The 24,203-nt window shown below is 36.8% G+C and overlaps 1 protein-coding gene across 1 annotated transcript in view; it reads left to right on the forward strand.

The window, feature by feature from the left end:
- Positions 1-24,203, forward strand: part of DARS1 (aspartyl-tRNA synthetase 1) — a 79,441-nt gene that overhangs the window by 731 nt on the left and 54,507 nt on the right. Inside the window, exons 2-4 of the mRNA XM_003822817.5 lie at positions 1,475-1,532; positions 5,578-5,670; positions 23,411-23,513. Of these exons, the coding sequence (XP_003822865.1) occupies positions 1,475-1,532; positions 5,578-5,670; positions 23,411-23,513 (254 nt within the window). The remainder of the gene's footprint in view (positions 1-1,474; positions 1,533-5,577; positions 5,671-23,410; positions 23,514-24,203) is intronic.

Raw genomic sequence — 24,203 nt, forward strand, 5'->3', positions numbered from 1 at the left:
AAAGAACACATGTCATTTTTATTTACTTTCTCCCTCTCAGTGACCCGGTAAGGTAGGTAATAGGAGTTACCGAGAATGCATTTGAGGTGAAGTGACCCCAAATCACGTGGATAATTCATAACACCCAGTGATCCTTCGGTGCTTTTCAGAAATCAAAGTTTGAAACCATCCTACAAGTTATGTGTGCTGTAGTACTGTTAAGCCTTAATTTCCGTCTGGCTCCCTAATTTTTCTATAAGGAGTTCTGAGTTTGTGGTAAGCAACATGAGAAATAGGTCATCTTAGAATACTAAATGAGGAAGAGTCACTGAAATATTAATAGTACTAATTATGAATGCAACTTTTTTGTCCTTCACACAATTTAATCTCCTTCTGTTGCCCTCAGGCTTCATTGTGTGACTGTATCTCTCTACTCTGGCCAGGGTTATCTTTTTCTTTAAATTGTTCAGTAAGCGCCTTAAACATGTCTGGTTTTATTTTGGTGTAAACACAAAATCCAGCACCCTCCTGCTCTAAAGGAGAGGATTCCAACAGGTAGCTGTAAAGTGACAGAAACTTAATTGTTTCATACAGATCTTAAGTTACCTTGTAAAAACTAGGGCAATTATTTTTGTGTACTCTTAATCTGCTGAATTACATAAACTGTCAGTGTACCCTTACAGATAGTATAGGTCTAGATACAAGGTAGACATTGTGGCAGAGTTATGCCATTTTATAGCTAGAAGAATCTTAGATCATTTTAGAGGTAAAGTAAGATTGAAATAAAGGCCACTTATCTATTTAATAAGTATATTTTGTTAACAGATTGGACCCTAGGTCTTCTGTTTCCTGTTCCTAACTCTAATCTGTAACAAGAAATTTGATATTATTATATTGTCAGTGTCAAACTCCTGTAACCTGGTATCCTGAAGCTGGTTTTTAGAAACAGGAAGCTGGTGAATTTTTTGATGATGTTTTACAAAAGGAAAGTTGTAGTTACCTTATACCCAGCATCTCCAGTTTCTAAAAACTGTGGACATCTGGTGCTCAGAAAGCTTACCCAAAACGTTGGTTCTCTTTGAACATTTCTTCCTGTAATAGGAAGTTAATAAAACTGTGGTACTTCATCCTACTCCCTTCACAGAGGAAATTTATGTCCCTGCTTTGAAGTAGTTTCATCTTTTTGAAGAAGGTAGTTAAGATGTGTTGTACATATGTGTAAATTTTATCTGAGAATGTTATTAAGTATGGTAAATCCATCTAGGAGTGGTGATCTTCAAAACAAACTAACCAGAAACAGTACTTTTCTGTTTTCTGTAGAGTACATATGTAAATGAATGACAGATTTCCACATTATGAAACTACTGACTTTCTGAATTAATAAAATGATCCTGAAAGTTAAATTCATTTTTATATTCTATTATTAGTATTTATGTGTTTACTGTGCTCTTAGTGTTTACATAAAAAGTCACGATGCAAAAAACTTTTTTTGTAGGATTATGCTAAGGAGAGATATGGAATATCTTCAATGATACAATCACAAGAAAAACCAGGTTAGTAGCTATGTGACAGTAAATAAAGCTTTTTTGCTTTCTAATTCCAGGAAAGCTCTTCATGAAGTTTTAAGTAAGGTTGGCATAAATCTGAAGGTATAATTCTGAAAAGCTTAAATGACATTAATAATCCAAGTAGATGTCATAACCCTGTGTAAACATTGTCAGTTTAGGGTTCCAACTCTAGAAAAGGAAAAAAAAATGTTATTAGGTATTGTAGGTTAAATGGTATGTTTTAAATGGTAGATTATATTTTTTAAATATTCCTAAATTATTAGGTAAGATGTTGTCTAGGAGATAGGAGAGTGGCTAATAATAACTGCCTTCATCACATGTAGCCTTTTTGCATGCTTTAATAAAGCTACCTCTTTTACTTCCCCCAACCCCCACAACTTTACTTCTCTGACTGTTTTTAGCTATTATTTATTCCTATTTTGCTTGACTCTTCCCATTTATATTTTCACTTATTCTCTACAGCATCCTTGAAAAGTAAGGAACCAAAGTTGAAAGATAAGAAACTTGACTTACACAGAGTCTGCCAGACTTGGGATTAGAACCAAAGGCCATCTGACCCTAGAGTCCATGGGTCCTTCCATCTTACATCTTCTCTGGCTTCTTTGGCAGTACTATGATTTGAGTTTTAAAGCCTCCACCCCCACTCCATTTTGTTTACTCTTAGCTTTAGTGTCTGGGAATGAAATTAATTATTCTTAGACCCCAGTCTATCTTTTCTTATAACCGCTCTTTTTTGTTAGTGTATGTTGGCATCTTTATATTTCTTTTTTTTTGGGGGGGAGACAGAGGGTCGCTCTGTCGCCCAGGCTGGAGTGCAGTGGCATGATCTCGGCTCACTTCAACTTCCGCCTCCCAAGTTCCTACAATTCTCCTGCCTCAGCCTCCTGAGCAGCTGGGACTACAGGCGCACACTACCACGCCTCGCTTTTTTTTTGTATTTTAGTAGAGATGGGGTTTCACTGTGTTGCCCAGGCTGATCTCGAACTCCTGAACTCAAGGCAATCCACCCACCTCGGCCTCCCAAAGTGCTAGGATTACAGGTGTGAGCCACCGCACCCGGCCTTATATTTCTTTGAAATTGACCTGACTCAATGTTGTTTCTCTCAGACCTGTAGATTTTTTATTTATAAATGTTTGCCTTTCTTTTACTTCTATTTTATATATGTAATTTCAACAGATTTGTCTTACTTAACTATTTGACAGTAATTTTTCTTTTGGTAGACACTTCAAATTACGTCTCTCACTCTTTGGTGCAGTAATTGTAGACGTTTACATTCTTGCCCATTGGAAGCACTCCTTCCAGTTTAGAGGGCTGCCTATGAATATTATGCTTTGGAAATAAAACACCTCTAGGTTAATTTTATTGTTATATTTGATTTGCCACATGATCACAAAATCACTTTTCTTTCCCAGGCTTGTTGGGAAAGAATACAATAAAAGACCAAAATTCAGAGACTGAGTTGGGAGGATCACTTGAGCCCAGGAATTTGAAACTAGCCTGGGAAACATAGTGAGACCCCATCTCTACAGAAAGTAAAAAAATTAGCTAGGCATGGTGGCATACACCTTTTATCCCAGCTACTCAGGAGGCTGATGGGAGGATCACTTGAGCCTGTGAGGTCAAGGCTGCGGTGAGCCACGATCACACCACTGGACTTCAGCCTGGGCAACAGAGTGAGACCCTGTCAAAAAAATAAAAAATAAAAAAAACAAAGCCAAAATTTCTGAAAATCATTTTCAAAACATAAAGATGAAATAAAGTAATTGAGTACAGGTTGAGTATCCCTTAGCCAAAATGCTTGAGACCACAAAAGTGTTTTGGACTTTATTTATTTTTTTGGACTTTGGAATATTTGCATTATATTTACCACTTGAGCATCCCTAATCTGAAAATCCAAAATCCTCCAATGAGCATCTCCTGTGAACATCATGTCAGCACTCAAAAAGTTTTGGATTTGGGAGCATTCCGGGTTTTCGGGTTAGGAATGCTCAACCTACGTAAAATAGACTATGAGCAATAGAGTATAGGGGATGATATTCCTCTGCCAGGGCAAGCAAGAGGAGACACTTGAGACTTTGTTTTCTGGTTAGGTGTCTTTCTCAACTGTACTTCCTTGAGCTGTAACACAAAGAAGCTCACTGGAGTTTAGGTCTTTAACATAGGCCCAAAGCAGCCATTAACATAATTGCTGTTCTTCTTTTGCTGGCAAATCCACAGACAGTTGCGTTCTTCCACTTAGAGAGAAAGATAACCTATGTATGTAAAATTCGGCCTTTGGTTTTACCTCTGCAGAAATGCCAATTCTTTGCTCAAGGTGGTTTCCTTTCTCATCTGCTTTCATTTCTCTGCATTAATCACTCTGATGCCCATGACTCTTAAAAGTGCAGTTTTCAAACTGAAATCCTACTACCTTGGTTGTTACTGGTTAGCCAGTCATAGTGATGTGAGTATGGCATGGGCTTCGGGTATGTTCGGGTGTATTAAAGGTTGAGAACCCCTATGCTAGTTAATTGCCATGCCACAAGAAAGAAGAGCCATTACCCTTTTTCTTTTCCAAAGTGCTAGTAAAATTATCCTAATTATCACATATCTCTTAGACTTCTGCTTTTCTGTTTTATGTGGTTTTGAGTTGTGATTGCTTGGTTAGCCATTGCTTTTTCAGTCTTGGCATTTTCAAATCTGCCTTTTAAAATCTTCTGCTGATGTGTCTGTCTTTTCTCTTTCACGCTTTCTTTTGCCTGAGTTTACACAGCAGACTTGGAAGTTGGCTTAACTCATAAAGTCTGTTGGCAGTGTTTTGCAGAAATCCTCTTGTGATGCCAGTGGCTTTAAAATTCCTCTTTCATTCTCTTTGCTTTTGGCTATGAGAACCGTGTTATTTATTCTCCTGTAAATCAGATTCTCTCTGCAGCTGCATCTTTTCTTCAATAGGCAAATTATAAATACATTTAGACAAATTCGGTAAGACATACAGTATTTATAATTTGACTTTATGTCTCAAAAGGTATTCTCGATATTGTAATGTCATGTCTATTGCTATGTTTAATTTAACTAATACTTAAATGTTTTTCTCTAATCAAATGATTGCATTTAGAAGAGTAGCAAAAATGATTGTTGAATGTTGCGTTGTATACACATCTTTACATAACAATTGTTTTGTAGCTGTTTTCCTGTTTAGGAACTCTAGATGAATGTAGTATTTTGTTTAGTATTAGGAGCATAATAGTTGGGGCTCACTTACAGCCAAAAGGCTCGATAGGGAAATGTATGAGATGACATCAAGCATGATTGGATCTTGGGGCTCAGGAAGCATCTACAGGCCTTTCTCTCTCCAGCTTTTGGCTCTGTTTCCTTTAGGATATTGGCCTCCTTCTCGAATCCTGCAAACATAGCAGGAAAGGTGAATGAAAGCTGCAGCCCTGGGCCTGCACCGTGTCAGCGCAGCAATCCCAGGAAAGAGAGCTTCATTCCCAGCATCTGTATATTTAGTCCCAGAGAAAGACTTTCATTAGCTCAGTTAGAGTCACTGCGTCCTGGGGAATAGGATACTGCGACTGTTCAGACTTGGCAGAGACTAGCTGACTTAGGTACTGTGGCAGGCAGGCAAAAGTTCCATGTCCTAGGCAGGATAGGCTGTGTTTGGCCTTACAAGTCATTGAAGTGTTCAGATTTGCATTTTGAAACTGTCTGACTTCAAAGGAGACTGAATTAGAAGGGGACACAGGGATTGCAGTTAGGAAGCTATTGCTGTAGTTTAGGTGGGAGACAATAGCTTGGTTTAGTATGGCGGCAGTGAAGATGGTAGAGAAATAGACGGATTTTAAAAATATGTTTAGAAAGCACAGTTCACAAAACTTGAGGCAAATTGCATATGGAACATGATAGAGAAGACAGTGTTGTCAAAGATTGAGAATTATTCAGGATGGTTCCAAGTACTTATGCTAGCTGTCAAAAATAATTATGATCTCTTTGTAAATTCTGAATTTAAAAATTATTTTACTATATAAAAATCGTTTACTGTTATTACAGATCGAGTTTTGGTTCGGGTTAGAGACTTGACAATACAAAAAGCTGATGAAGTTGTTTGGGTACGTGCAAGAGTTCATACAAGCAGAGCTAAAGGTAGGATTGGTTTCATTATTAAAGCTCTTTCGGTAAGGACTCCGAATTTTTTGTCTTACATATTCCTCACAGACCAAAGTAAATCTTTAAAAACAAAACAAAAACATGTAACTTTTCTTTCTTAAAAGTCACTGTAAAGTATTAACCCATGGTTAATCAATTTTAGATTCCTATAAAACATCCTTACAAATAATTTGACCCTAAAGACTGATGAAATCTAAGACTTCAAGCTACTTTTCTAGCATCGCTCTAAAGTTTAATTATTTTCAGCTGGAGAAGGAGTAGCTAAAAAAAAAAAAAAATTGAAAAAAAAGAGTAAAGTTTAATTATTTAAGTGAAGAGTGTTTTTGAGAAACTTCCCGTTTGTTAATATTTTTATATTTGTAATTATCTAGATGAGGAGAGAAGTGAACAAAAGATAAGACTGGGCAATTCAATACAGTAACCACTGACCACATGCAGCTATTTACATTTAAATTCAGTAATTCCATCACACTAGCTGTATTTCAAGAGCTTAATGACCACGTGTGGCTAACGGCTCCCATTTTGGACAGACAGCACAAATACAGAATATTCTCATCATAGAAAGTTCTTTCAGACAGTGCTAAAAATTTAGCCTCAACAACAGAGAAGAAACGTTAGGATCATTTAGACAGACCTCTGTTCCTTATAGAAAATTGGCCTACTGTAGTGTTCAGAATTGTCTAAAAATATCAATTGACACATTAGTTTATAACTTTATACTTTTCATACTTTTTCACATTTGATCATCCCTGCAAGTTTGTGAAGTAGGCAGAACAAGCATTCCTATTCCACTTTATAAATGAGGAAACACGTTCAGAATGAAGCTACTTACCCAAAGTCTCATAGTAATTGGTGGAGTATAAACAGAAGCTAGAAGCTTTCTAAGACATCTCCGTCTCTTTAGCAGAGTTCTTTGCTTCTGTAGTATTTAATATGTCCCATGATAATAGCATTTTTTAATTGTGTTTTATAATATTTTTATTGTAGAATTAATACATGCCCATTATTTTAAAAATTCTACTTTGCTTCTATAGTATTTAATATGTCCCATGATATATAGCATTTCTTTCCTTTTTTCTTTTTTTTTTTTTTTCTTTTTTGAGACAGAGTCTTGCTCTGTCACCCAGGCTGGAGTGCTGTGTTGCGATCTCGGCTCACTGCAACCTCTGCCTCCAGGGTTCAAGTGATTCTCCTGTCTCAGCCTCCCAAGTAGCTGGGATTACAGGCATGCGCCACCATGCCTGGCAAAGTTTTGCATTTTTAGTAGAGACAGAGTTTCACCATGTTGGCCAGGCTGGTCTTGAACTCCCGACCTCAGGTGATCCTCTCGCCTTGGCCTCCCGAAGTGCTGGGATTACAGGCATGAATCACTGCACCCAGCTGATAGAGCATTTCTTAATTGTGTTTTATAATTTTTTATTGTAGAATTAATACATGCCCATTATTTTTAAAATTCCAGCACTTTATACATACATTTCACTCTTAGGGCCACCACTGTTAAGAGTTTGTCTATTCTTTCAGTATCCTCCCCTGATGAATACTGACAGACTTTGAGAAGAGTACTGGTGGAGTTTTAAATTTTCAAATAATGTTGATTTGCCTTCCTGAAAGGTTGGGCCATTTATTCTGCCAATAGTCAGTCACATTGTATTATAATCCTTCATTTACTCGTCTCTCTCCCGTTATACTGAGAGCCTTTGTTCTGTCCAAATGGGGCACTTTTTCCTAAACATAGTAATTTAGCAAATTAAAAGATAGAATGCATGCTACAAGTAAGCCTGAACCAAGAATATTTCCCTTCACACCCATCCCTTTATTTTATGACTGCCATGTCTGTTTCTTCTTAACAGTTAAAACTCATGAGTGATACTTCCCAGTGGTTATGAATAAGACCTTTTCAGTGAGACAGATGTGTGTTTGAATCCTGGATTTGTGCTTACAATCTGTTTACTCTACGCAAATTGCATAACCTTTCCAATCCTCAGTGTCTTCTCTTAAAACAAGTATATATTAATACCTAGCTCATAAGATGTTATGTAGTAATATTTATAAAGTATTTAGCTCTATGCTTGGTGCAGTGTAAGCCTTCGATAATTGAGTCATGTTAATGAGCATGACAGTTACTTACTTGCCTTCCATTGTAGTTTTTTGTGTGTCTTATTTCCTGTTGTCAGCTCTTGGAAGGTGCTACTGCTTATTTTCTTGCTTTGTTTGGTACACAACACATAATAAGAACCCTACCGAATAATAGATGAATAAAACAGGTGTTTTATACACATATAATAGAGCATTGTCTTCTGGGTCTTGTTCTTGCTGTCCAGTAGCTCACTCTAATTGAGATCAGCATGTAAGTATGAAGCATCACGTAAGTGAAAAAATATACAGGTTGAGTATCCCTTATCCAGAATACTTGGTACTGGAAGTGTTTTGGATTTTGGATTTTTTTTTTTTTTTTGGAATATTTGCATTACTGGCTGAGCATGCCAAATCTGAAATCCAAAATGCTCCAATGAGCATGTTTTTTGAGAGTCATGTCGGCACTCAAAAAGTTTTTGGATTTCGAAACATTGCAGATTTTCGGATTTGAGAATGTTCTTCCTGTACCATCTGCTAGTGTTTTTTTTTTCCATTTGTGACAAATTATTTTAGTCTCTTAATTGATAGTGCCTCCTGCCTCAAAACATGAAACAAATTGCAAGGTGTAAGGACTTTATTGATGATATGAGCTAATCATGGTGGGCGGATAGGGAGAATTTATGAGTGTCAATGTTATGAACAGACTGAACGGTTTAAAACTTTCTTAAGAGTTTTTAATTGAGGAATTTCATAGCACTTTTTATTAGTATATTAACTGTTATTCTATCTCAAAAAAATAAATTATTTATGGGTATTGGGGAATTTTGGAGGGGCTAAATGCTAATTGCACTATTTTAAAACTCAAACAGCACAAAAACTAAAGAATAAAGCAGAAAGTGTAATTCACTTGTTCTGCTCCCAAGAGAATAAAAACACTGTGAAAGTTTGAAATGATAGAAATTGCTTTAAACAAAAATTGATACTTTTTCTTTTACAAAAGTGAGTTCATATGCTGTATCAGTGTTTTATGTAGCTCTACATGATCATTTACAATATTTTTAATTTGTAAAATTGAAAAATTTATTCTAGATTATAAAAGTAATAACCATTTTTTGTTAAATACTCAAGCATTATAGAATTAAATCAGGTATAAAGTGGAAAACTGACTGTAATCCTTCTTTACAGATTTGTGGTGTTTTTTTGGTTTGTTTGTTTGAGGTGGAGTCTTGCCCTGTCACTCAGGCTGGAGTGCAGTGAGGCAATCTCAGCTCATTGCAACCTCTGCCTCCTGGGTTGAAGCAATTCTCGTGCCTCAGCCTCCCAAATAGCTGGGATTACAGGTACCTGCCACCACATCCAGCTAATTTTTGTATTTCTAGTAGAGATGAGGGCTTTTTTTTTTTTTTTTTTTGAGTCAGGGTCTTGCCCTGTGACCCATGCTGGAGTGCAGTGGTGTGGTCTCGGTTCACTGCAGCCTCCTTAGCTAGGACTACTGGCATGCGCCACCATGCCCAGCTGATTTTTGTATTTTTAGTAGAGACAAGGGTCTCACCATGTTGGCCAGGGTGGTCTCAAACTCCTGACCTCAGGTGATCTGCCTACCTCGACCTCCCAAAGTGCTGGGATTACAGGCTTCAGCCACTGTGCCCAGCCTCAGATTTGTTTTTATGAGGAAGTTGAGGGTCAATGTGAGTGTATATGTGTGTTTGAGCTAAAATTTTTATAATACTCTGTATTATTTTATAACTTGCACTTTTCTTTATCTTTTGGATATCTTTTCATGTCTGTGCGTATAGGTTTTGTTTGTTTGTTTGTTTTTTGAGACAGAGTCTCGCTCTGTCACCCAGGCTGGAGTGCAGTGGCACAGTCTCCGCTCACTGCAAACTCCGCCTCCCAGGTTCACATCATTCTCCTGCCTCAGCCTCCCAAGTAGCTGGGACTACAGACACCTGCCACCACGCCCGGCTAATTTTTTTGTATTTTTAGTAGAGACGGGGTTTCACTGTGTTCGCCAGAATGGTCTCGATCTCCTGACCTTGTGATCCACCCACCTCAGCCTCCCAAAGTGCTGGGATTACAGGCGTGAGCCACCACGCCCGGCCGCATCATTGTTTTTTAATGGTTTCATAGTATTTCATAGTACGGCTATATTTTTTTACATATATTTTTCTCATTTGTGTAAAGTTCAGGTTTATCCATTGTTGCTTTAATTTGTGTTTCAGTCATTGGTTAGATTAAACTTCTTTTCCTGATATGTTAACTATTTTGAACTTCTTTTATATATTGTTTGTTCTTGCCCTGTTCCTATTTTATTAAAAAAGAACAAATAATTTTCTCCAAGTCTGTTTGCATTTCAGTTTTTTGAGGCGAAGAGAGGCATTACAAATGATGATCATTATGTCCTTTTCTTTCAGATGTTTGTATCTCATTTCTTGTTTCTCTTTGCAATAGTAGTAGGTTCTCTAGTACTTCAGGGATTCACACAATGAAGAATTTTTGAAAGAGCAGAAATTCCGGTTCTAAATGAATGATTTTGAGTTTAAGGTTCTACATAAAATGTCATTAGAAAATAAATGGCAAAGTTTTAAAAAGTAGATTAAAAGTAGTTTCCCAGCCAAGTTTTCTGTTTGTCAGGAGGAGATGTTGAATTTTATCAGACCTTTTTCTAGCATTTCTTCCCTTCAAAATATAATTGTGTTATGTATATGTAGAGAGGTTCATTATACTATTCACTCTGCTTTTGTGTTTGTTGGAAATTTTCTGTGTAATAAAATAAATTTTAACGTAGTTGATCCTCATTATTCGTGGACTGCGTATTCGCAAATTCACCTACTGGCTAAAATGTATTTATAACCCCAGAACACTTGCAGCACTTTTGTGGTCATTCTCAGTCATGCCAGACCTGTACATGTGCAGAGTGGCAGAGTATTTGCGTCATCCAGTACACACATTCCCAATTAAAGTCAAACACAGTAATGTTCTGCCTTCTTGTTTCAGCTCTCATACTGTAAATAAGCGTCCCTTTCACAGTCTCTTTAATGCCACATTTATGCCTTTTAAAAAAGGACTTTTAAAAACTTTGTGTGGGTACATAGTAGGTGTATATATTTTTGGGGTACATAATAGGTGTATATATTTATGAGATACTTGAAATATTTTGAAACAGGCATGCAATGTGTAATAATCACATCATAGAAGATTGGGTATGCATCCCCTCAAGCATTTATTCTTTGCGTTACATACAATCCAGTTATATTCTTTTAATTATTTTTATTTTTTAAATTTTATTTATTTTTTGAGACAAGTATGGCCCAGGCTGGCGTGCAGCCGTGTGATCTCAACTCACTGCACCTGTGGCTCCTAGGCTCAAGCCATCCTCCCACAGCCTCCTGAGTAGCTGGGACTACAGGCACATGTCACCACGCCCAGCTAATTTTTATTTTTTATTTTTTCATTTTTTTTGTAAAGATGGGGTTTTGCCATGTTGCCCAGGCTGGTCTGAAACTCATGAGCTCAAGCTATCTATCCACCTCAGCCTCCCAAAGTGCTTGGATTACAGGTGTGAGCCACCACGACACCCAGTCATTCTTTTAGTTATTTTTAAATGTACAATTATTATTGGCTGTAGTCCCCCTGTTCTGCTATCAAATACTAGGTCTTACTCATTCTTTTTTTTTTGGTACCTGTTAATTTCCCCAGGACCCCCTGCCTTCAACCCCTATTACCCTTCCCAGCCTCTGTTAACTATCTTTCTATTCTCTATATCCATGAGTTCAATTGTTTTGATTTTAAGATCCCACAAGTAAGTGAGAATATGCGATGTTTGTCTTTCTGTGCCTGGCTTATTTCACTTAAAATGACCTCCAGTTCCATCTATGTTGTTGCAGATGATAGGATCTCATTCTTTTTTATGGCTGGATAGTACTCCATTGTGTATATGTAGCACATTTTCTTTATCCATTCATCTGTTGATGGATACTTAGGTTGCTTCCAAATATTGGCTGTTGTGAATGCTGCTGCAGTAAACATGAGAGTGCAGATATCTCTTTGATACACTGATTTCCTTTCTTTTGGGTATATACCCAACAGTGGGATTGCTGGATCATGTGGTAGCTCTATTTTTAGTTTTTTGAGGAACCTCCAAACTGTTCTACATAGTGATTGTACTAATTTACATTCCCACCAGCAGTGTACCAGGGTTCCCCTTCCTCCACATCCTCACCAGCATTTGTTATTTGACTTTTTGATATAAGCCTTTTTAACTGGAGGGAGATGATACCTCATTGTAGTTTTGATTTGCGTTCCTCTGAAGATCAGTGATGATGAGCACTTTTTCATATGCCTTTTTGCCATTTGTATGTCTTCTTTTGAGAAATGTCTATTTAAATCTTTTGCCCATTTTAAAATTGTATTAGATTTTTTTCCTGTAGAGTTGCTTGAGCTCCTTATGTATTCTGGTTAGTAATTCCTCGTCAGATGGGTAGTTTGTAAATACTTTCTCCCATTCTGTGGGTTGTCTCTTCACTTTGTTGATTGTTACCTTTACTGTGCAGAAGCTTTTTAACTTGGTGTGATCCCATTTGTCCATTTCTACTTCAGTTGCCTGTGCTTGTGGAGTATTACTCAAGAAATTTTTGCCCAGACCAGTGTCCTAGAGGGTTTCCCCAATGTTTTCTTGTAGTATTATAGTTCAAAGTCTTAGATTTAAGTCTTCAATTCATTGTGATTGATTTTTATATAAGGTAAGAGATGGGATCAAGTTTTAGTCTTTTGCATATGGATATCCAGTTTTCCCAGCACCGTTTATTGAAAAGACTGTTTTCCCCCATGTATGTTATTGGCACCTTTGTCAAAAATGAGTTTACTGTAGATGTGTGGATCTGCTTCTGGATTCTCTCTTCTGTTCCACTGGTCTGTGTGTCTGTTTTTATGCCAGTACCAAGTTGTTTTTGGTTACTATAGCTCCGTAGTATAATTTGAAGGTAAGTAGTGTGATTCCTCCAGTTTTATTATTTTTGCTCAGCATAGCTTTGGCTATTCTAGGTCTTTTGTGATTTCATGTAAATTTTAGGATTTTTTTTTTCTATTTCTGTGGAGAATGTCATTGGCATTTTGATAGGGATTGCACTGAATATGTAGATTACTTTGAGTAGTATTTAACAATATTGATTCTTCCCATCCATGAACATGGAATATCTTCCATTTTTTGTGTTTCCTCTTCAATTTCTTTCAATAGTGTTCTATAGTTTTCAGAGATCTTTCACTTCTTTGGTTAATTCCTAGGTGTTTAATTTTATTTGTGGTTATTGTATGTGGGATTACTTTTTTTTATTTCTTTTTCACATTGTTCACTATTGGCATATAGAAAAATGCTACTGACATTTATATGTTGATTTTGTATCCTTCAACTTTACTGATTACTGAATTTATCAGTTCTGATAGGTTTTGCTGGAGTCTTTAGGTTTTTCCAAATATAAGATCATAGCATCCACAAAAAAGGATAATTTTACTTCTTCCTTTCCAATTTGGATGCCCTTTATTTCTTTCTCTTATCTGATTGCTCTAGCTAAGATTTCTAGTCCTATGTTGAATAACAGTGGTGAAAATGAGCATCCTTGTCGTGTTCCAGATCTAAGAGAAAAGGATTTCAGTTTTTCCTCATTCAGTACAATACTAGCTGTGTGTCTTTCATATATGGCTTTTATTATGTTAAGGTATGTTCCTTCTATGCCCAGTTTTTGGGGGGTTTTTATCATGAAGGGATTTGAACTTTATCAGCTGCTTTTTTAGCATCAGTTGGAAATGATCATATCGCTTTTGTCCTTCATCCTGTTGATACAATGTATTACATTGATTGATTTGTATATTTTGAACCTCCTTGCATCCCTGAGATAAATCCCACTTGGTCACGATGAATGATCTTTTTACCGTATTGTTGAATTTGGTTTGCTAGTATTTTGTTGAGGATTTTTGCATCAGTATTTATCAGAGATAGTGGTCTGTAGTTTTCTTTTTCTGATCTATCTTTGGTTTTGGTGCCAGGGTAATACTGGCCTCTTAGAATGAGTTTGGAAGTATTTTCTCTTCCTCTGTTTTTTGGAACAGTTTGAGTAGGATTGGTGTGAGTCCTTTAAATGTTTAGTAGAATTCAGCAGTAAAGCCATCAGGTCCTGGGCTTTTCTTTATTGGGAGACTTTTTATTACAGCTTTAATCTTGTTGTTTGTTACTGGTCTGCTCAGATTTTGGATTTCTTCATGGTTCAATCTTGGTAGGTTGTATGTGTCTAGAAATGTCCATTTCTTCTAGATTTTCCAACTTATTGGCATATATTGCTTATAGTAGCCACTAATCTTTTGAATTTCTATGGTATCAGTTGTAATGTCTCCTTTTTCATCTCTAATTTTATTTATTTGGGTCTTTTCTCTTTTTTCCGTAGTCTGGCTAAAAGCTTGTCATTTTTGTTTATCTTTTCAAAAAACCAACTTTTTGTTTCATTGATCTTTTATATTGTTTCCTTTATTTCAAATTCATTTATTTCTGCTCTGATCTTTATTAGTTCTTCTAATTTTGGGTTCAGTTTATACTTTTCTAGTTCTTTAAGATGCATTGTTAGGTTATTTGAGGTTCTTTTTTTAGGTAGATACTTATAATTTTCCTCTTAGTACAGCTTTCACTGTATCCCATATGTTTTGGCATGTTGTTTCCATTATCATTTGTTTCAAGAAATTTTTTGATTTCCTTAATTTCTTCATTGACCCACTGGTCATCCCAGAGCATATTGTTTAATTTCCATGTGTTTATATAGTTTCCAGAATTTCTCATTATTGATTTGTAGTGTTATTCTGTTGTGGTCCAAGAAGATGCTTAATGGGCTCTTTTTTTTTTTTTTTTTTTTTTTTGAGACAGGGTCTCACTATGTTGCCCAGGCTAGAGTACAGTGGTTATTCACAGGTATGATTGTAGCGCACTGCAGCCTCCAACTCTTGGCCTCATACAATCCTCCTGCCTCACCCTCCCAAGTAGCTGCGACTGTAGTTATGCACCACTGTGCCCAGCTTGCTTTTGCCTTTTAAAATGGCCCCAAGTATGGTTCTCAAATGTTTCTAAAGTTCGGAAGCACAAGAAGACTGTGCTGTTCCCTTAAGAAGAAAATACCTGTGTTTAGATATGCTTTGTTTAGGCATGAGTTACAGTGCCCTTGGCCATGAGTTAAGTGTTAATGGCTCACCAATATATATTAAGGTATCTTTAAACAGAAACACACACAAAAGAAGGTTATGTATTAATCAGTTGGCAAAAATATTGTGACCATAAGCGTGAAGAAACCTAACCCTAAACTTCCCTCAGGAGCAATGATTCAGTATGCCCTAATTCAGTATTGTGGCAGCTTTACAGAGCATAACTTCTATAAATAACAAGAATCAACTTTATGTAATTGCAGTGAGTGACAATAATGTATTTTATAACATTGAACCATTTTTAGATTCTTTGAATAAACTCAATTTGGCAAAGGTGCAGGTGGCTTTTTTTTTTTTTTAGTATAGTGCTTATTTAACTTACTTTTTGTGGAATTTTGCATTTATAATCTGGTCTTCATCATTTTTAACTGGAAAATTCTATTCTAAGTTATAATACTTAATGTAAGTTACTCAAATAATACATTAATACTTGCACACGAATCTTTAAAAGAATACAGAAATAATGATACTCCCTTTTTTCTTCTGTACTACCTATCCTCTGCCCCAACCTTTTCTATTCATTCTTTTTTTTATTATTCATTCTTAATTTGTTCTGTGTCTTTCCAAATCTTTATAATGCACGTATGTGCACATACACACCCACACACACAGTTTGTTTTATTTTGGGTGTGTGTATGTTTAATATGTCTTGTTATACTTTACATATTATTTTTCAACTTTTTAAAATAATTAACAGTGTTTCTTGGAAACCCTTCCATGATAACTAGTTACAGATCTACACGAGGTAGTATTTCTCCAAGATGGGTGTATAGAAATGAAATTGCTGGGTTAAAGGGCATGCATATGCATTTTTAAAATTTCTAATACTAGATCATCCTCCCAAGAGGTTGTATTCAAATATATTCCCACAGGTATGTCACAGTACCACTTTCTCCACATCCTTGCTGCCGTGGTTTCGTTATTTTTCCCATGCTATATTGAAACTTAATCCTGGTCAGGCACGGTGGCTCACATGTGTAATCCCAGCACCTTCAGGGGCTTAGGCAGGGTGGATCACTTGAACCCAGGAGTTCAAGACCAGCCTGGCCAACATGGTAAAACCCCATCTCTACTAAAAATACAAAAAATAGCCGGGCATCATGGCACACGCCTGTAATCCCAGCTACCCGGGAGTCTGAGGCATGAGAATCACTTGAACCCAGGAGGCGGAGGTTGCAGTGAGCTGAGATCGCACCACTACACTCCAGCCTGGGCGACAGAGTGAGACTCCGTCTCAAAAAAAAAAAAAAAAAAAAAAAAAAAAAAAAAAAAAGCTTAATCCCCAGTGTGGCATTGTTGAAAGGTGAGGCCTTTAAGAGGTGATTGGGTCATGAGGGCTCTACCCTCTTGAATGGATTATCACAGGAGTGGCATTAGTGACTTTATAAGGAGACCTAAACTAGCACACTCAGCTTTTCACCTTGATGCCCTCTGCCACCTTAGGACTCTGCAGAGTCCCCACCAGCAAGAAGGCACTTACAAGTTGTGTCCCTTCAACTTTGGACTTCCCAGCCTCCAGAACTTTAAAAAAATAAGTTTGTTTCCATATAAATTACCCAATTTCAGATACTCTGTTACAAGCAACAGAAAACGTACTGAGACACTTGTCAGTAGTGATTGTCAGTGTTTTTTATTTCTGCCAATGTAGATTATCTTTATTTATTTTTTGAAACAGAGTCTTGCTCTGTTGCCCAGGCTGGAGTGCAGTGATAAGATCTCAACTCACTGCAACCTCCACCTGCCAGGTTCAAGTGATTCTCCTGCCTTAGCCTCCCAAGTAGCTGGCTGGGACTACAGGCATGCACCACCATATCCAGCTAATTTTTATATTTTTAGTAGAGTCGGGGTTTCACCATTTTGGCCAGGCTAGTCTCAAACTCCTGACCTCAGGTGATCCGCCCACCTTGGCCTCCCAAAGTGCTGGGATTACAGACGTGAGCCACTGCCCCCGGCCGTAGATTGTGTTTAAGAATAAAATCTTGTGCTCTGAATTTGCAAAAACCCTGATTGCTAGTACCCTCTTCTTCCTATATCTTATGTACGAAAAATCATATCAATAAATATGACTTACTTGGGATCATTTGCGTGCTTTAACCCCAGGAGTAATATATTAAAGCTGGGCTTCAAGAAACAACTCATAGTGGCAATTTCTAGTAGAGCAAAGCCCTGAGAAACTGTGAATAAGGAAATGGAAGTGTCAAAATCCTAGTGTCAAAAGTATGACATTTAGAATCCTATAATGCAAAAATAAGAGTCTCTTCGTATAAAAAAACAAAACAAGAAAAGCCTGTATATTTTTTCCTTAAGGGCAGTGTTTCAGACATTTTTTAAAATGAAAATCAGATTCCTTATGGTAGGTTTATATATAACATCCCTAAAGTGAAGTGTTTTAAATAGGAGCAAGGAGAAATTTCTTACCTTAATGATATGCTTAAAATTAGTTTCTTTCAAGAGTGAAACATATGAGCATAAGTCTGCATATTGAAAGAGTAATTGGAATGTCTGTCATTCCTTTCAAATTTTATACATACCGTGTGGAAGGCACTGGCACAAAATAATTATTTCAGCACTATTCTTCCTAAAAACTTACTTACACTTCCAAAATAACTTCAACTTAAATCTATGCAGGAACATTTCAGGGGAAGAAATAAGTGGAAAATACTTCAGAACGTTGAGATCTTAATTGATTAATACAAATCATGAAGGAAAATATTAAGGTTGGATATTAGGAAGTTAAGGTACATTATCTAAATAATGAATCCAGGGGGCTTAGCAAGCTAAAAGTCAGCAGGAAGAGATGAAAACATAGGATTGCCTCACATCTTTGATACTCTGGTTCTCCCATGAAGGCCTATTTCATTGCTGAGCCATCATCATAATGGAGCTGAGAAGAAACTTTTTGTCCTAACTACCTACCATGTTTGTTCTTCAGCTCAGAACTAAAGACTTCACGATAAAAAATTTCTAACTTTACATTTTTCTAAAACACTACATCCATATAAATTTAAGAAATAAACTGCTTCTTCTGAAAACTTAATCAAAATGCAGCACAAAGTTTTAAGTGTTAAGAATTTAGATTTAAAATATCAAAAGATAGACCAGGCTTGTAATCCCAACACTTTGGGAGGCTGAGACAGGTGGATCACTTGAAGTCAGGAGTTCGAGACCAGCCTGACCAACATGGTGAAACTCCATCTCTACTAAAAAAATACAAAAATTAGTTAGGCATGGGATTACACGCTTGTAATCCCAGCTACTCGAGAGACTGAGGCAGGAGAATCACTTGAACCCAGGAGGCAGAGGTTGCAGTAATCGTGCCATTACTCTCCAGCCTGGACAACAGAGCAAGACTCTGTCTCAACAAAACAAAACAAAAACAAATAAAATATCAAAAGATAGTTCATTCAGCTGTTTTGAACACTGACTTTGTTTTCTATAAACTGTCTTTTTTGTTGGAAAGTTCCAAGAAGAAAGATTAATAATATTTAGCAGTTGATTAATCTGCCCTCTAAAGTTCATATACCAGCTTTTCAAGTGAGAACTTTTTACTAAACTGAGGAATTCTTAAAATAGAAAGTAATTTATGGGTATGGTAAAAATAAAAATTCCAGTAGTAGAAAAAGATATGGAAATAGAGGTCTCACGATTCTCCTCCATCTCACCACAGTCTCTTCCCTGCAAAATAGCCACTGTTTTTTCTTGTGTGTTCTTGCAGAAAAAAAAAAATACATTTACAGACAGACAAAATATACATACAGACATGACCATATTTTTTGTTTTTTAAATTTGCACAAAAAGGATCATGTACACACTGCTCCTATTTATCTCTCAGCATGTGGAAGGTAGTGCCTTGTAAAACATGGAACTAAGCTAATCATGCAGTAAGGTGTGTCACCAACCACAGCCAAAGAAAGAACAATTTTGTTTCCTAATACATGACAAGAGCTTGGTCTCAAAAGTACTTCATAGAGAAGTAGTCTGAGTGGACAGTTCTATTTACCAGGAAGCCAGTACTGATGGTTTGTTTGTTTGTTTGTTTGAGTCCTTTAAAAATCATTTTAAGTGGACCATCAAGGTTCTTGTATTTTAAAGTGCTTTGAATGTAGAAAGCTTGAGGACCATAGCATTAGTCACAAGTAGTTCTGTTTCAGTTTCCTTAACATATATTCTAAAAAATGTATTTATTGAGTCAAAGATAACGTTTTTAAGCCTTTTAATGCTTATTGCCAAATTGTTCTCCAGAAGCATTACACAAGTTTACCCTGCCTTCAGCAAGTTATAAAGGAACGGTTTTACGATTTTAATTCTCCCAAGCATTGAGTAATAATTCGATTTTATATTTTGTATTTTTTAAATCTTTGCTCATTTGAGAGGTAAATAATCTGTCGTTGTTTCCTTCAACTTGCATTACTTGCATTACCAGTAACATTTTTTTCCTTATACGGTATTTACTTACTATGGTTTTTTTCTTGTTCCTTCAGATTATCTGTTTTGGTCTATTGCCTGTTTATCTATTGGGACCTCAGTGTTCTTTTCTCATAAATCTTTAAGATCCTTATGTATTAAAAAGATTAATTTATATAGGTTATATGCTGTTCAGCACTTATTTTTTCTCAGTGTTATTGTTCCTTTGATTTATTTTGTATATAGATGTTCTTTCATTCTTAAACTTAGAAAGTTTTCCCTTCCTCCGTGATATAGTTTAATATTCAGTTCCATTTTTTACTCTGTTTTTGTATTCGTTGGGGTGTTTATTTAAATTTCGTAATCTCCTGAATTCTGTTTAGAATTAGGATCTCCTTTATCTAATACGGTCTATTATCAATTTTTTCTTATGTTCTATTGATCTGGTTATTTTTGTACTGGCACACTTTTACATACTATATAGGTTTTTGTAAAACAATATGCTCATAGACTGTTCTCACTACTTCATTCCCTTCCTCCCCCATCTGTTGCCTTTTTTTAATAAGAAAAATTTTTTAGAATTAAATCTAATAAGCACAGTAAACATTTAAAGGGTATAGTGAACATTCTTCACTTTTTTTTTTTTTTTTTTTTTTTTTGAGGTGGAGTCTTGCTCTGTTACCCAGGCTGGAGTGCAGTGACACAATCTCAGCTCATTGCAACCTCCGCCTGCTGGGTTCAAGCAATTCTCCTGCCTCAACCTCCCAAGTAGTTGGGATTACAGGCACCTGCCACCACGCCCGGCTAATATTTGCATTTTTAGTAGAGATGGGGTTTCACCACGTTGGCCAACCTAGTCTCGAACTCCTGACCTCAAGTGATCCGCCCACCTCGGCCTCCCAAAGTGCTGGGATTACAGGCGTGAGCCACCATGACTGGCCTTCACTTCACTTATAACCGTTGATTTTCTTTCTTTTCTCTAGCAGGCATGCAAATCTTAGGAGGTACATTTGCTCCTATGTTTAGCTATCTAAAACTTCCCAGGTTCTACTTACTGCTTGTGTTTAATTTCGAGCTTGGCCAAAATTTCCTTTCAGCCCTTACCTTTCTTCTGTACCTACCTGTGAGTGTATAGTTCTCTTAAAAATTTTTTATTCTGATTAGAAAAGTAGTGCATATTTATTGTAGAAAGTTCAGAAAATACAGAAAAATACAGGGACAGAACAATTTCCTATAATTTCACCATTCATTGGTAGCCACATTTTGGTGGTTTTTTCCCCATATGATCAATCTTAATATACTTCTTACACAAACAAAATTGGGATTACACGTTACATATGGTTTTATCACTTTTTCCTCATGTAAGAGTCTATCTGATTTTCTAACAAATACTTACGTTCGTGTTCCCAGCGCCCTGCATACTTTTTGTATATAGTCATCCAGCTGCGAAAAAGGAATGATAATCAATCATCAAATAAGTAGTCAGTGGTAGTGGTGTTACTAAAAATAGTCATTAAGGCCAGGCGCAGTGGCTCATGCCTGTAATCCCAGCACTTTGGGAGGCCAAGGCGGGTGGATCACCTGGGGTCACGAGTTCAAGACCAGCCTGACCAATATGGTGAAGCCCCCGTCTCTACTACAAATACAAAAATTAGCCAGGTGTGGTGGTAGGCACTTGTAGTCCCAGCTACTCAGGAGGCTGAGACAGGAGAATTGCTTAAACCCAGAAGGTGGAGGTTGCAGTGAGCTGAGATTATGCCATTGCATTCCAGCCTGGGCAACAGAGCGAGATGCCATCTCAAAAAAAAAAAGAAGTCATTAATAGGCCAGGCGCGATGGCTCACACCTGTAATCCCAGCACTTTGGGAGGCTGAGGTGGGTGGATCACCTGAGGTCAGGAGTTCGAGACCAGCCTGGCCAACATGGTGAAACCCCATCTCTGCTAAAAATACAAAAATTAGCTAGGCCTGGTGGCACGTGCCTGTAATCCCAGCTACACAAGAGGCTGAGGCAGGAGAATCGCTTGAACCCGGGAGGCGGAGGTTGCAGTGAGCTGAGGTAGCGCCATTGGACTCCAGCCTGGGCAACAAGAGCAAAACTCCATCTCAAAAAAAAAAAAAAGTCATTAATAGTTAACATTAATTGGGCTCCGTCTCAACTTTAAACATATTATAAAATCCTTATGATTATGGAAGAAAACCCCATGACTATTACCGTCTCCATTTTCCAGATGAAGAACTGAGATATAAAGTGGTTTAATAATTTTCCCACAGGCCCCTTCATAGGAAGTGATAGGATATGATACCAGGCCTTTTGATTTCAAAGCTTTTACTTTTTTTTCTACCAGACACACTAATTGTTACCCCCTAGTGCCGACCCATAGACTTATCCTGTGCTCACCCTTTGTAAGTCCTTTAGAGTTCTCCATTCTTTCTCCAGGGTCTTTGTGTAGCACTGAAATTATCACTGGACAGCTTTGTGAGGCAGCTAGGTTGGTGCTGCTTCTGTCTGGACTATTAGAGTAGCTAATACACTCTGACTACATTATGGCTTAGCCTAGCACTGTCGTGTGCACATTACCTTCCATTTCACAGTAACATACTTTTCTAAGTGGGGTAACGTGGCTGTGGTTTCAGTAGTAGTTCCTAGGAAAATGTTATTTTTATTCATCTGCAAGTTTCTCTGTGGTAATAACCTTTGTCCTTCCAATATTTTAAAACTCCTTTGAATTTGTTTCCTGTATTAATACAACTTCGTTTTTTAGGATTTTACTTTGTGACTGGATCATCCTCCAAAGCAAAAGGGAAAATTAAGAGTGTTTTTTAGTGGTTAAAAACCTGCCAATCATATATGACTCTAAAGTCAATAGATTATGTCTGTGTTGACACTTCATTTGCAACCTGTCTTTTTTAACTTGTGATTGCTATCTGATTTGCATTTCAAAATACTGTATGTTAAAAGTAGTAACTGTAAGTCTGCTTGCATTTTTGCTTTCCTTTTTCTTTCTTCTTTTGGTTAAGGCCCATTCTAAATGTAAAATATAATGCTCAGTTTAAAAAACAAAATCTTGTGATGTTTTACAAAACAATCTGATGTGTAAAGTGGTCTTGGAGAGATTAACCCATTTTTTATGAAGAAGTAATTTCCCAGAATTTGATCAGAGACTTAAGAAGGATCTGCTTTGGAGGAAAAAGGGATGTCACGAGGATACATAATAACGAAATATATTATGAATAATGTTTTTCAGAAGGTTAAGAATAAGGAGTGACAGTTCTTTATCAAAGAAGAAGGAATAAAGAGGCCCAGGATATGTAAAAATAAAACTGGTTATAGGGCTTGAAGAAAATGACCTTTAATAGACAATATAAGTTATTTGGAGTAAAAAAAAATGTGAGACTCATAAAATATGAAGGACTAGGAAGGTGATAAAGGAAAAATGAAGAACGTAGAACATGAAAGGCACTAGCCTGTCAATTTAAATGCTGTTTAAAAGGTACTTTGGTAGGAAGAAACTCTGTAGATGGACCACCCCATAGTGTTTGTGTCCTTGTTTTTAAGCACTGTGTTAGCACTTTTGTGGTTGCAGTATTGAAACTTCCATAGTAGTACAGTGCCTTTGCATGTGGAATATACTAACTATTGAATGAATGTTGAAAGTGATCTCAAGTTACTTGAAATTTGTTTAATAAATGAATGCAATGACAAAATAATTTTCTTGATTTAGAAGTTTTTTTGAAATTGGTGATTTGCCTGTGTTCTTATAACAAGTTGAAAGCATTTCTTGTTACTCATCATAGGAACTTGAGTTTCTTTAAGGGTTGTCAGTTGAGTGTGAGTATTTTGTCTGTGGAAGCCAAATGGATAGTATACACATGCGTGCGTGCCTGATGAGTATAGTAAATTTTGGCCCACTTTTAAAGTAGAGAGCATTTTCCTTCTTTGTAAAACCTGAAGTTGCGTGTCCTTAATACATTTGTGTTCTTTCTGTCTTTTTCAGGGAAACAGTGCTTCTTAGTCCTACGTCAGCAGCAGTTTAATGTCCAGGCTCTTGTGGCGGTGGGAGACCATGCAAGCAAGCAGATGGTTAAATTTGCTGCCAAGTAAGTAAGCAATTATATCCTGTTGTCAGAATAAACAATGGTGGGAACCAAGACTCCCAGGGGTTTGGACCATTTTCATACATTAACATCAATGCTTCGTTTGTTTAAAAATGTAGTTATTTAAATTGTCAGTTCAGTGTTGCTGAATACATTAAACTTACAAAAGAGAAAATATGGAGCACAGGCTTAAAATTCATTTGGAACTGCTGAAGCAGCACTCTCTACAGACAAGTCACATTTACTTTCAAGTAGAGTAACAAAAAGCCTGGCAGCCTCAACATAGCAGAGCAACTTTATTTTGTTGTGTTTGTTGAGCTTCATTTCCTCCCTCCTTCCCTCCCTCCCCCAGTTTGAGATTTGCATATTGAGCAACAAGTTTTCTAACCAAAAAATAAAAGTATATAAAATAAAAGAATGTAGTTTGGCAAATGATTGCCTCCAGAAGGAAGTAAAACAAATGTTTTACAACTTTTAGCTTTGACACCAAAAGGGTTTAGGAGAAAAAAGGTAAAACTTGCTTTTTCCTCCTGTAAAAGTCTGGGCTGTCTGGCTCAGAGTTCCCGTAGAAGCAGCACATTGTTTTGTTCAGCTTATAGGAGGCGGATATAGAGATAGAAGTGTGGTTGTGTGTGCAGTGGCTCTAAGGTGATGAGAGCTGTTTTACTTGGTAGTGGTGATGTGGCTAATTTT

Source organism: Pan paniscus, chromosome 13 (assembly GCF_029289425.2).
Source record: "Pan paniscus chromosome 13, NHGRI_mPanPan1-v2.0_pri, whole genome shotgun sequence".
NCBI classification, from domain to species: Eukaryota; Metazoa; Chordata; class Mammalia; order Primates; family Hominidae; genus Pan; species Pan paniscus.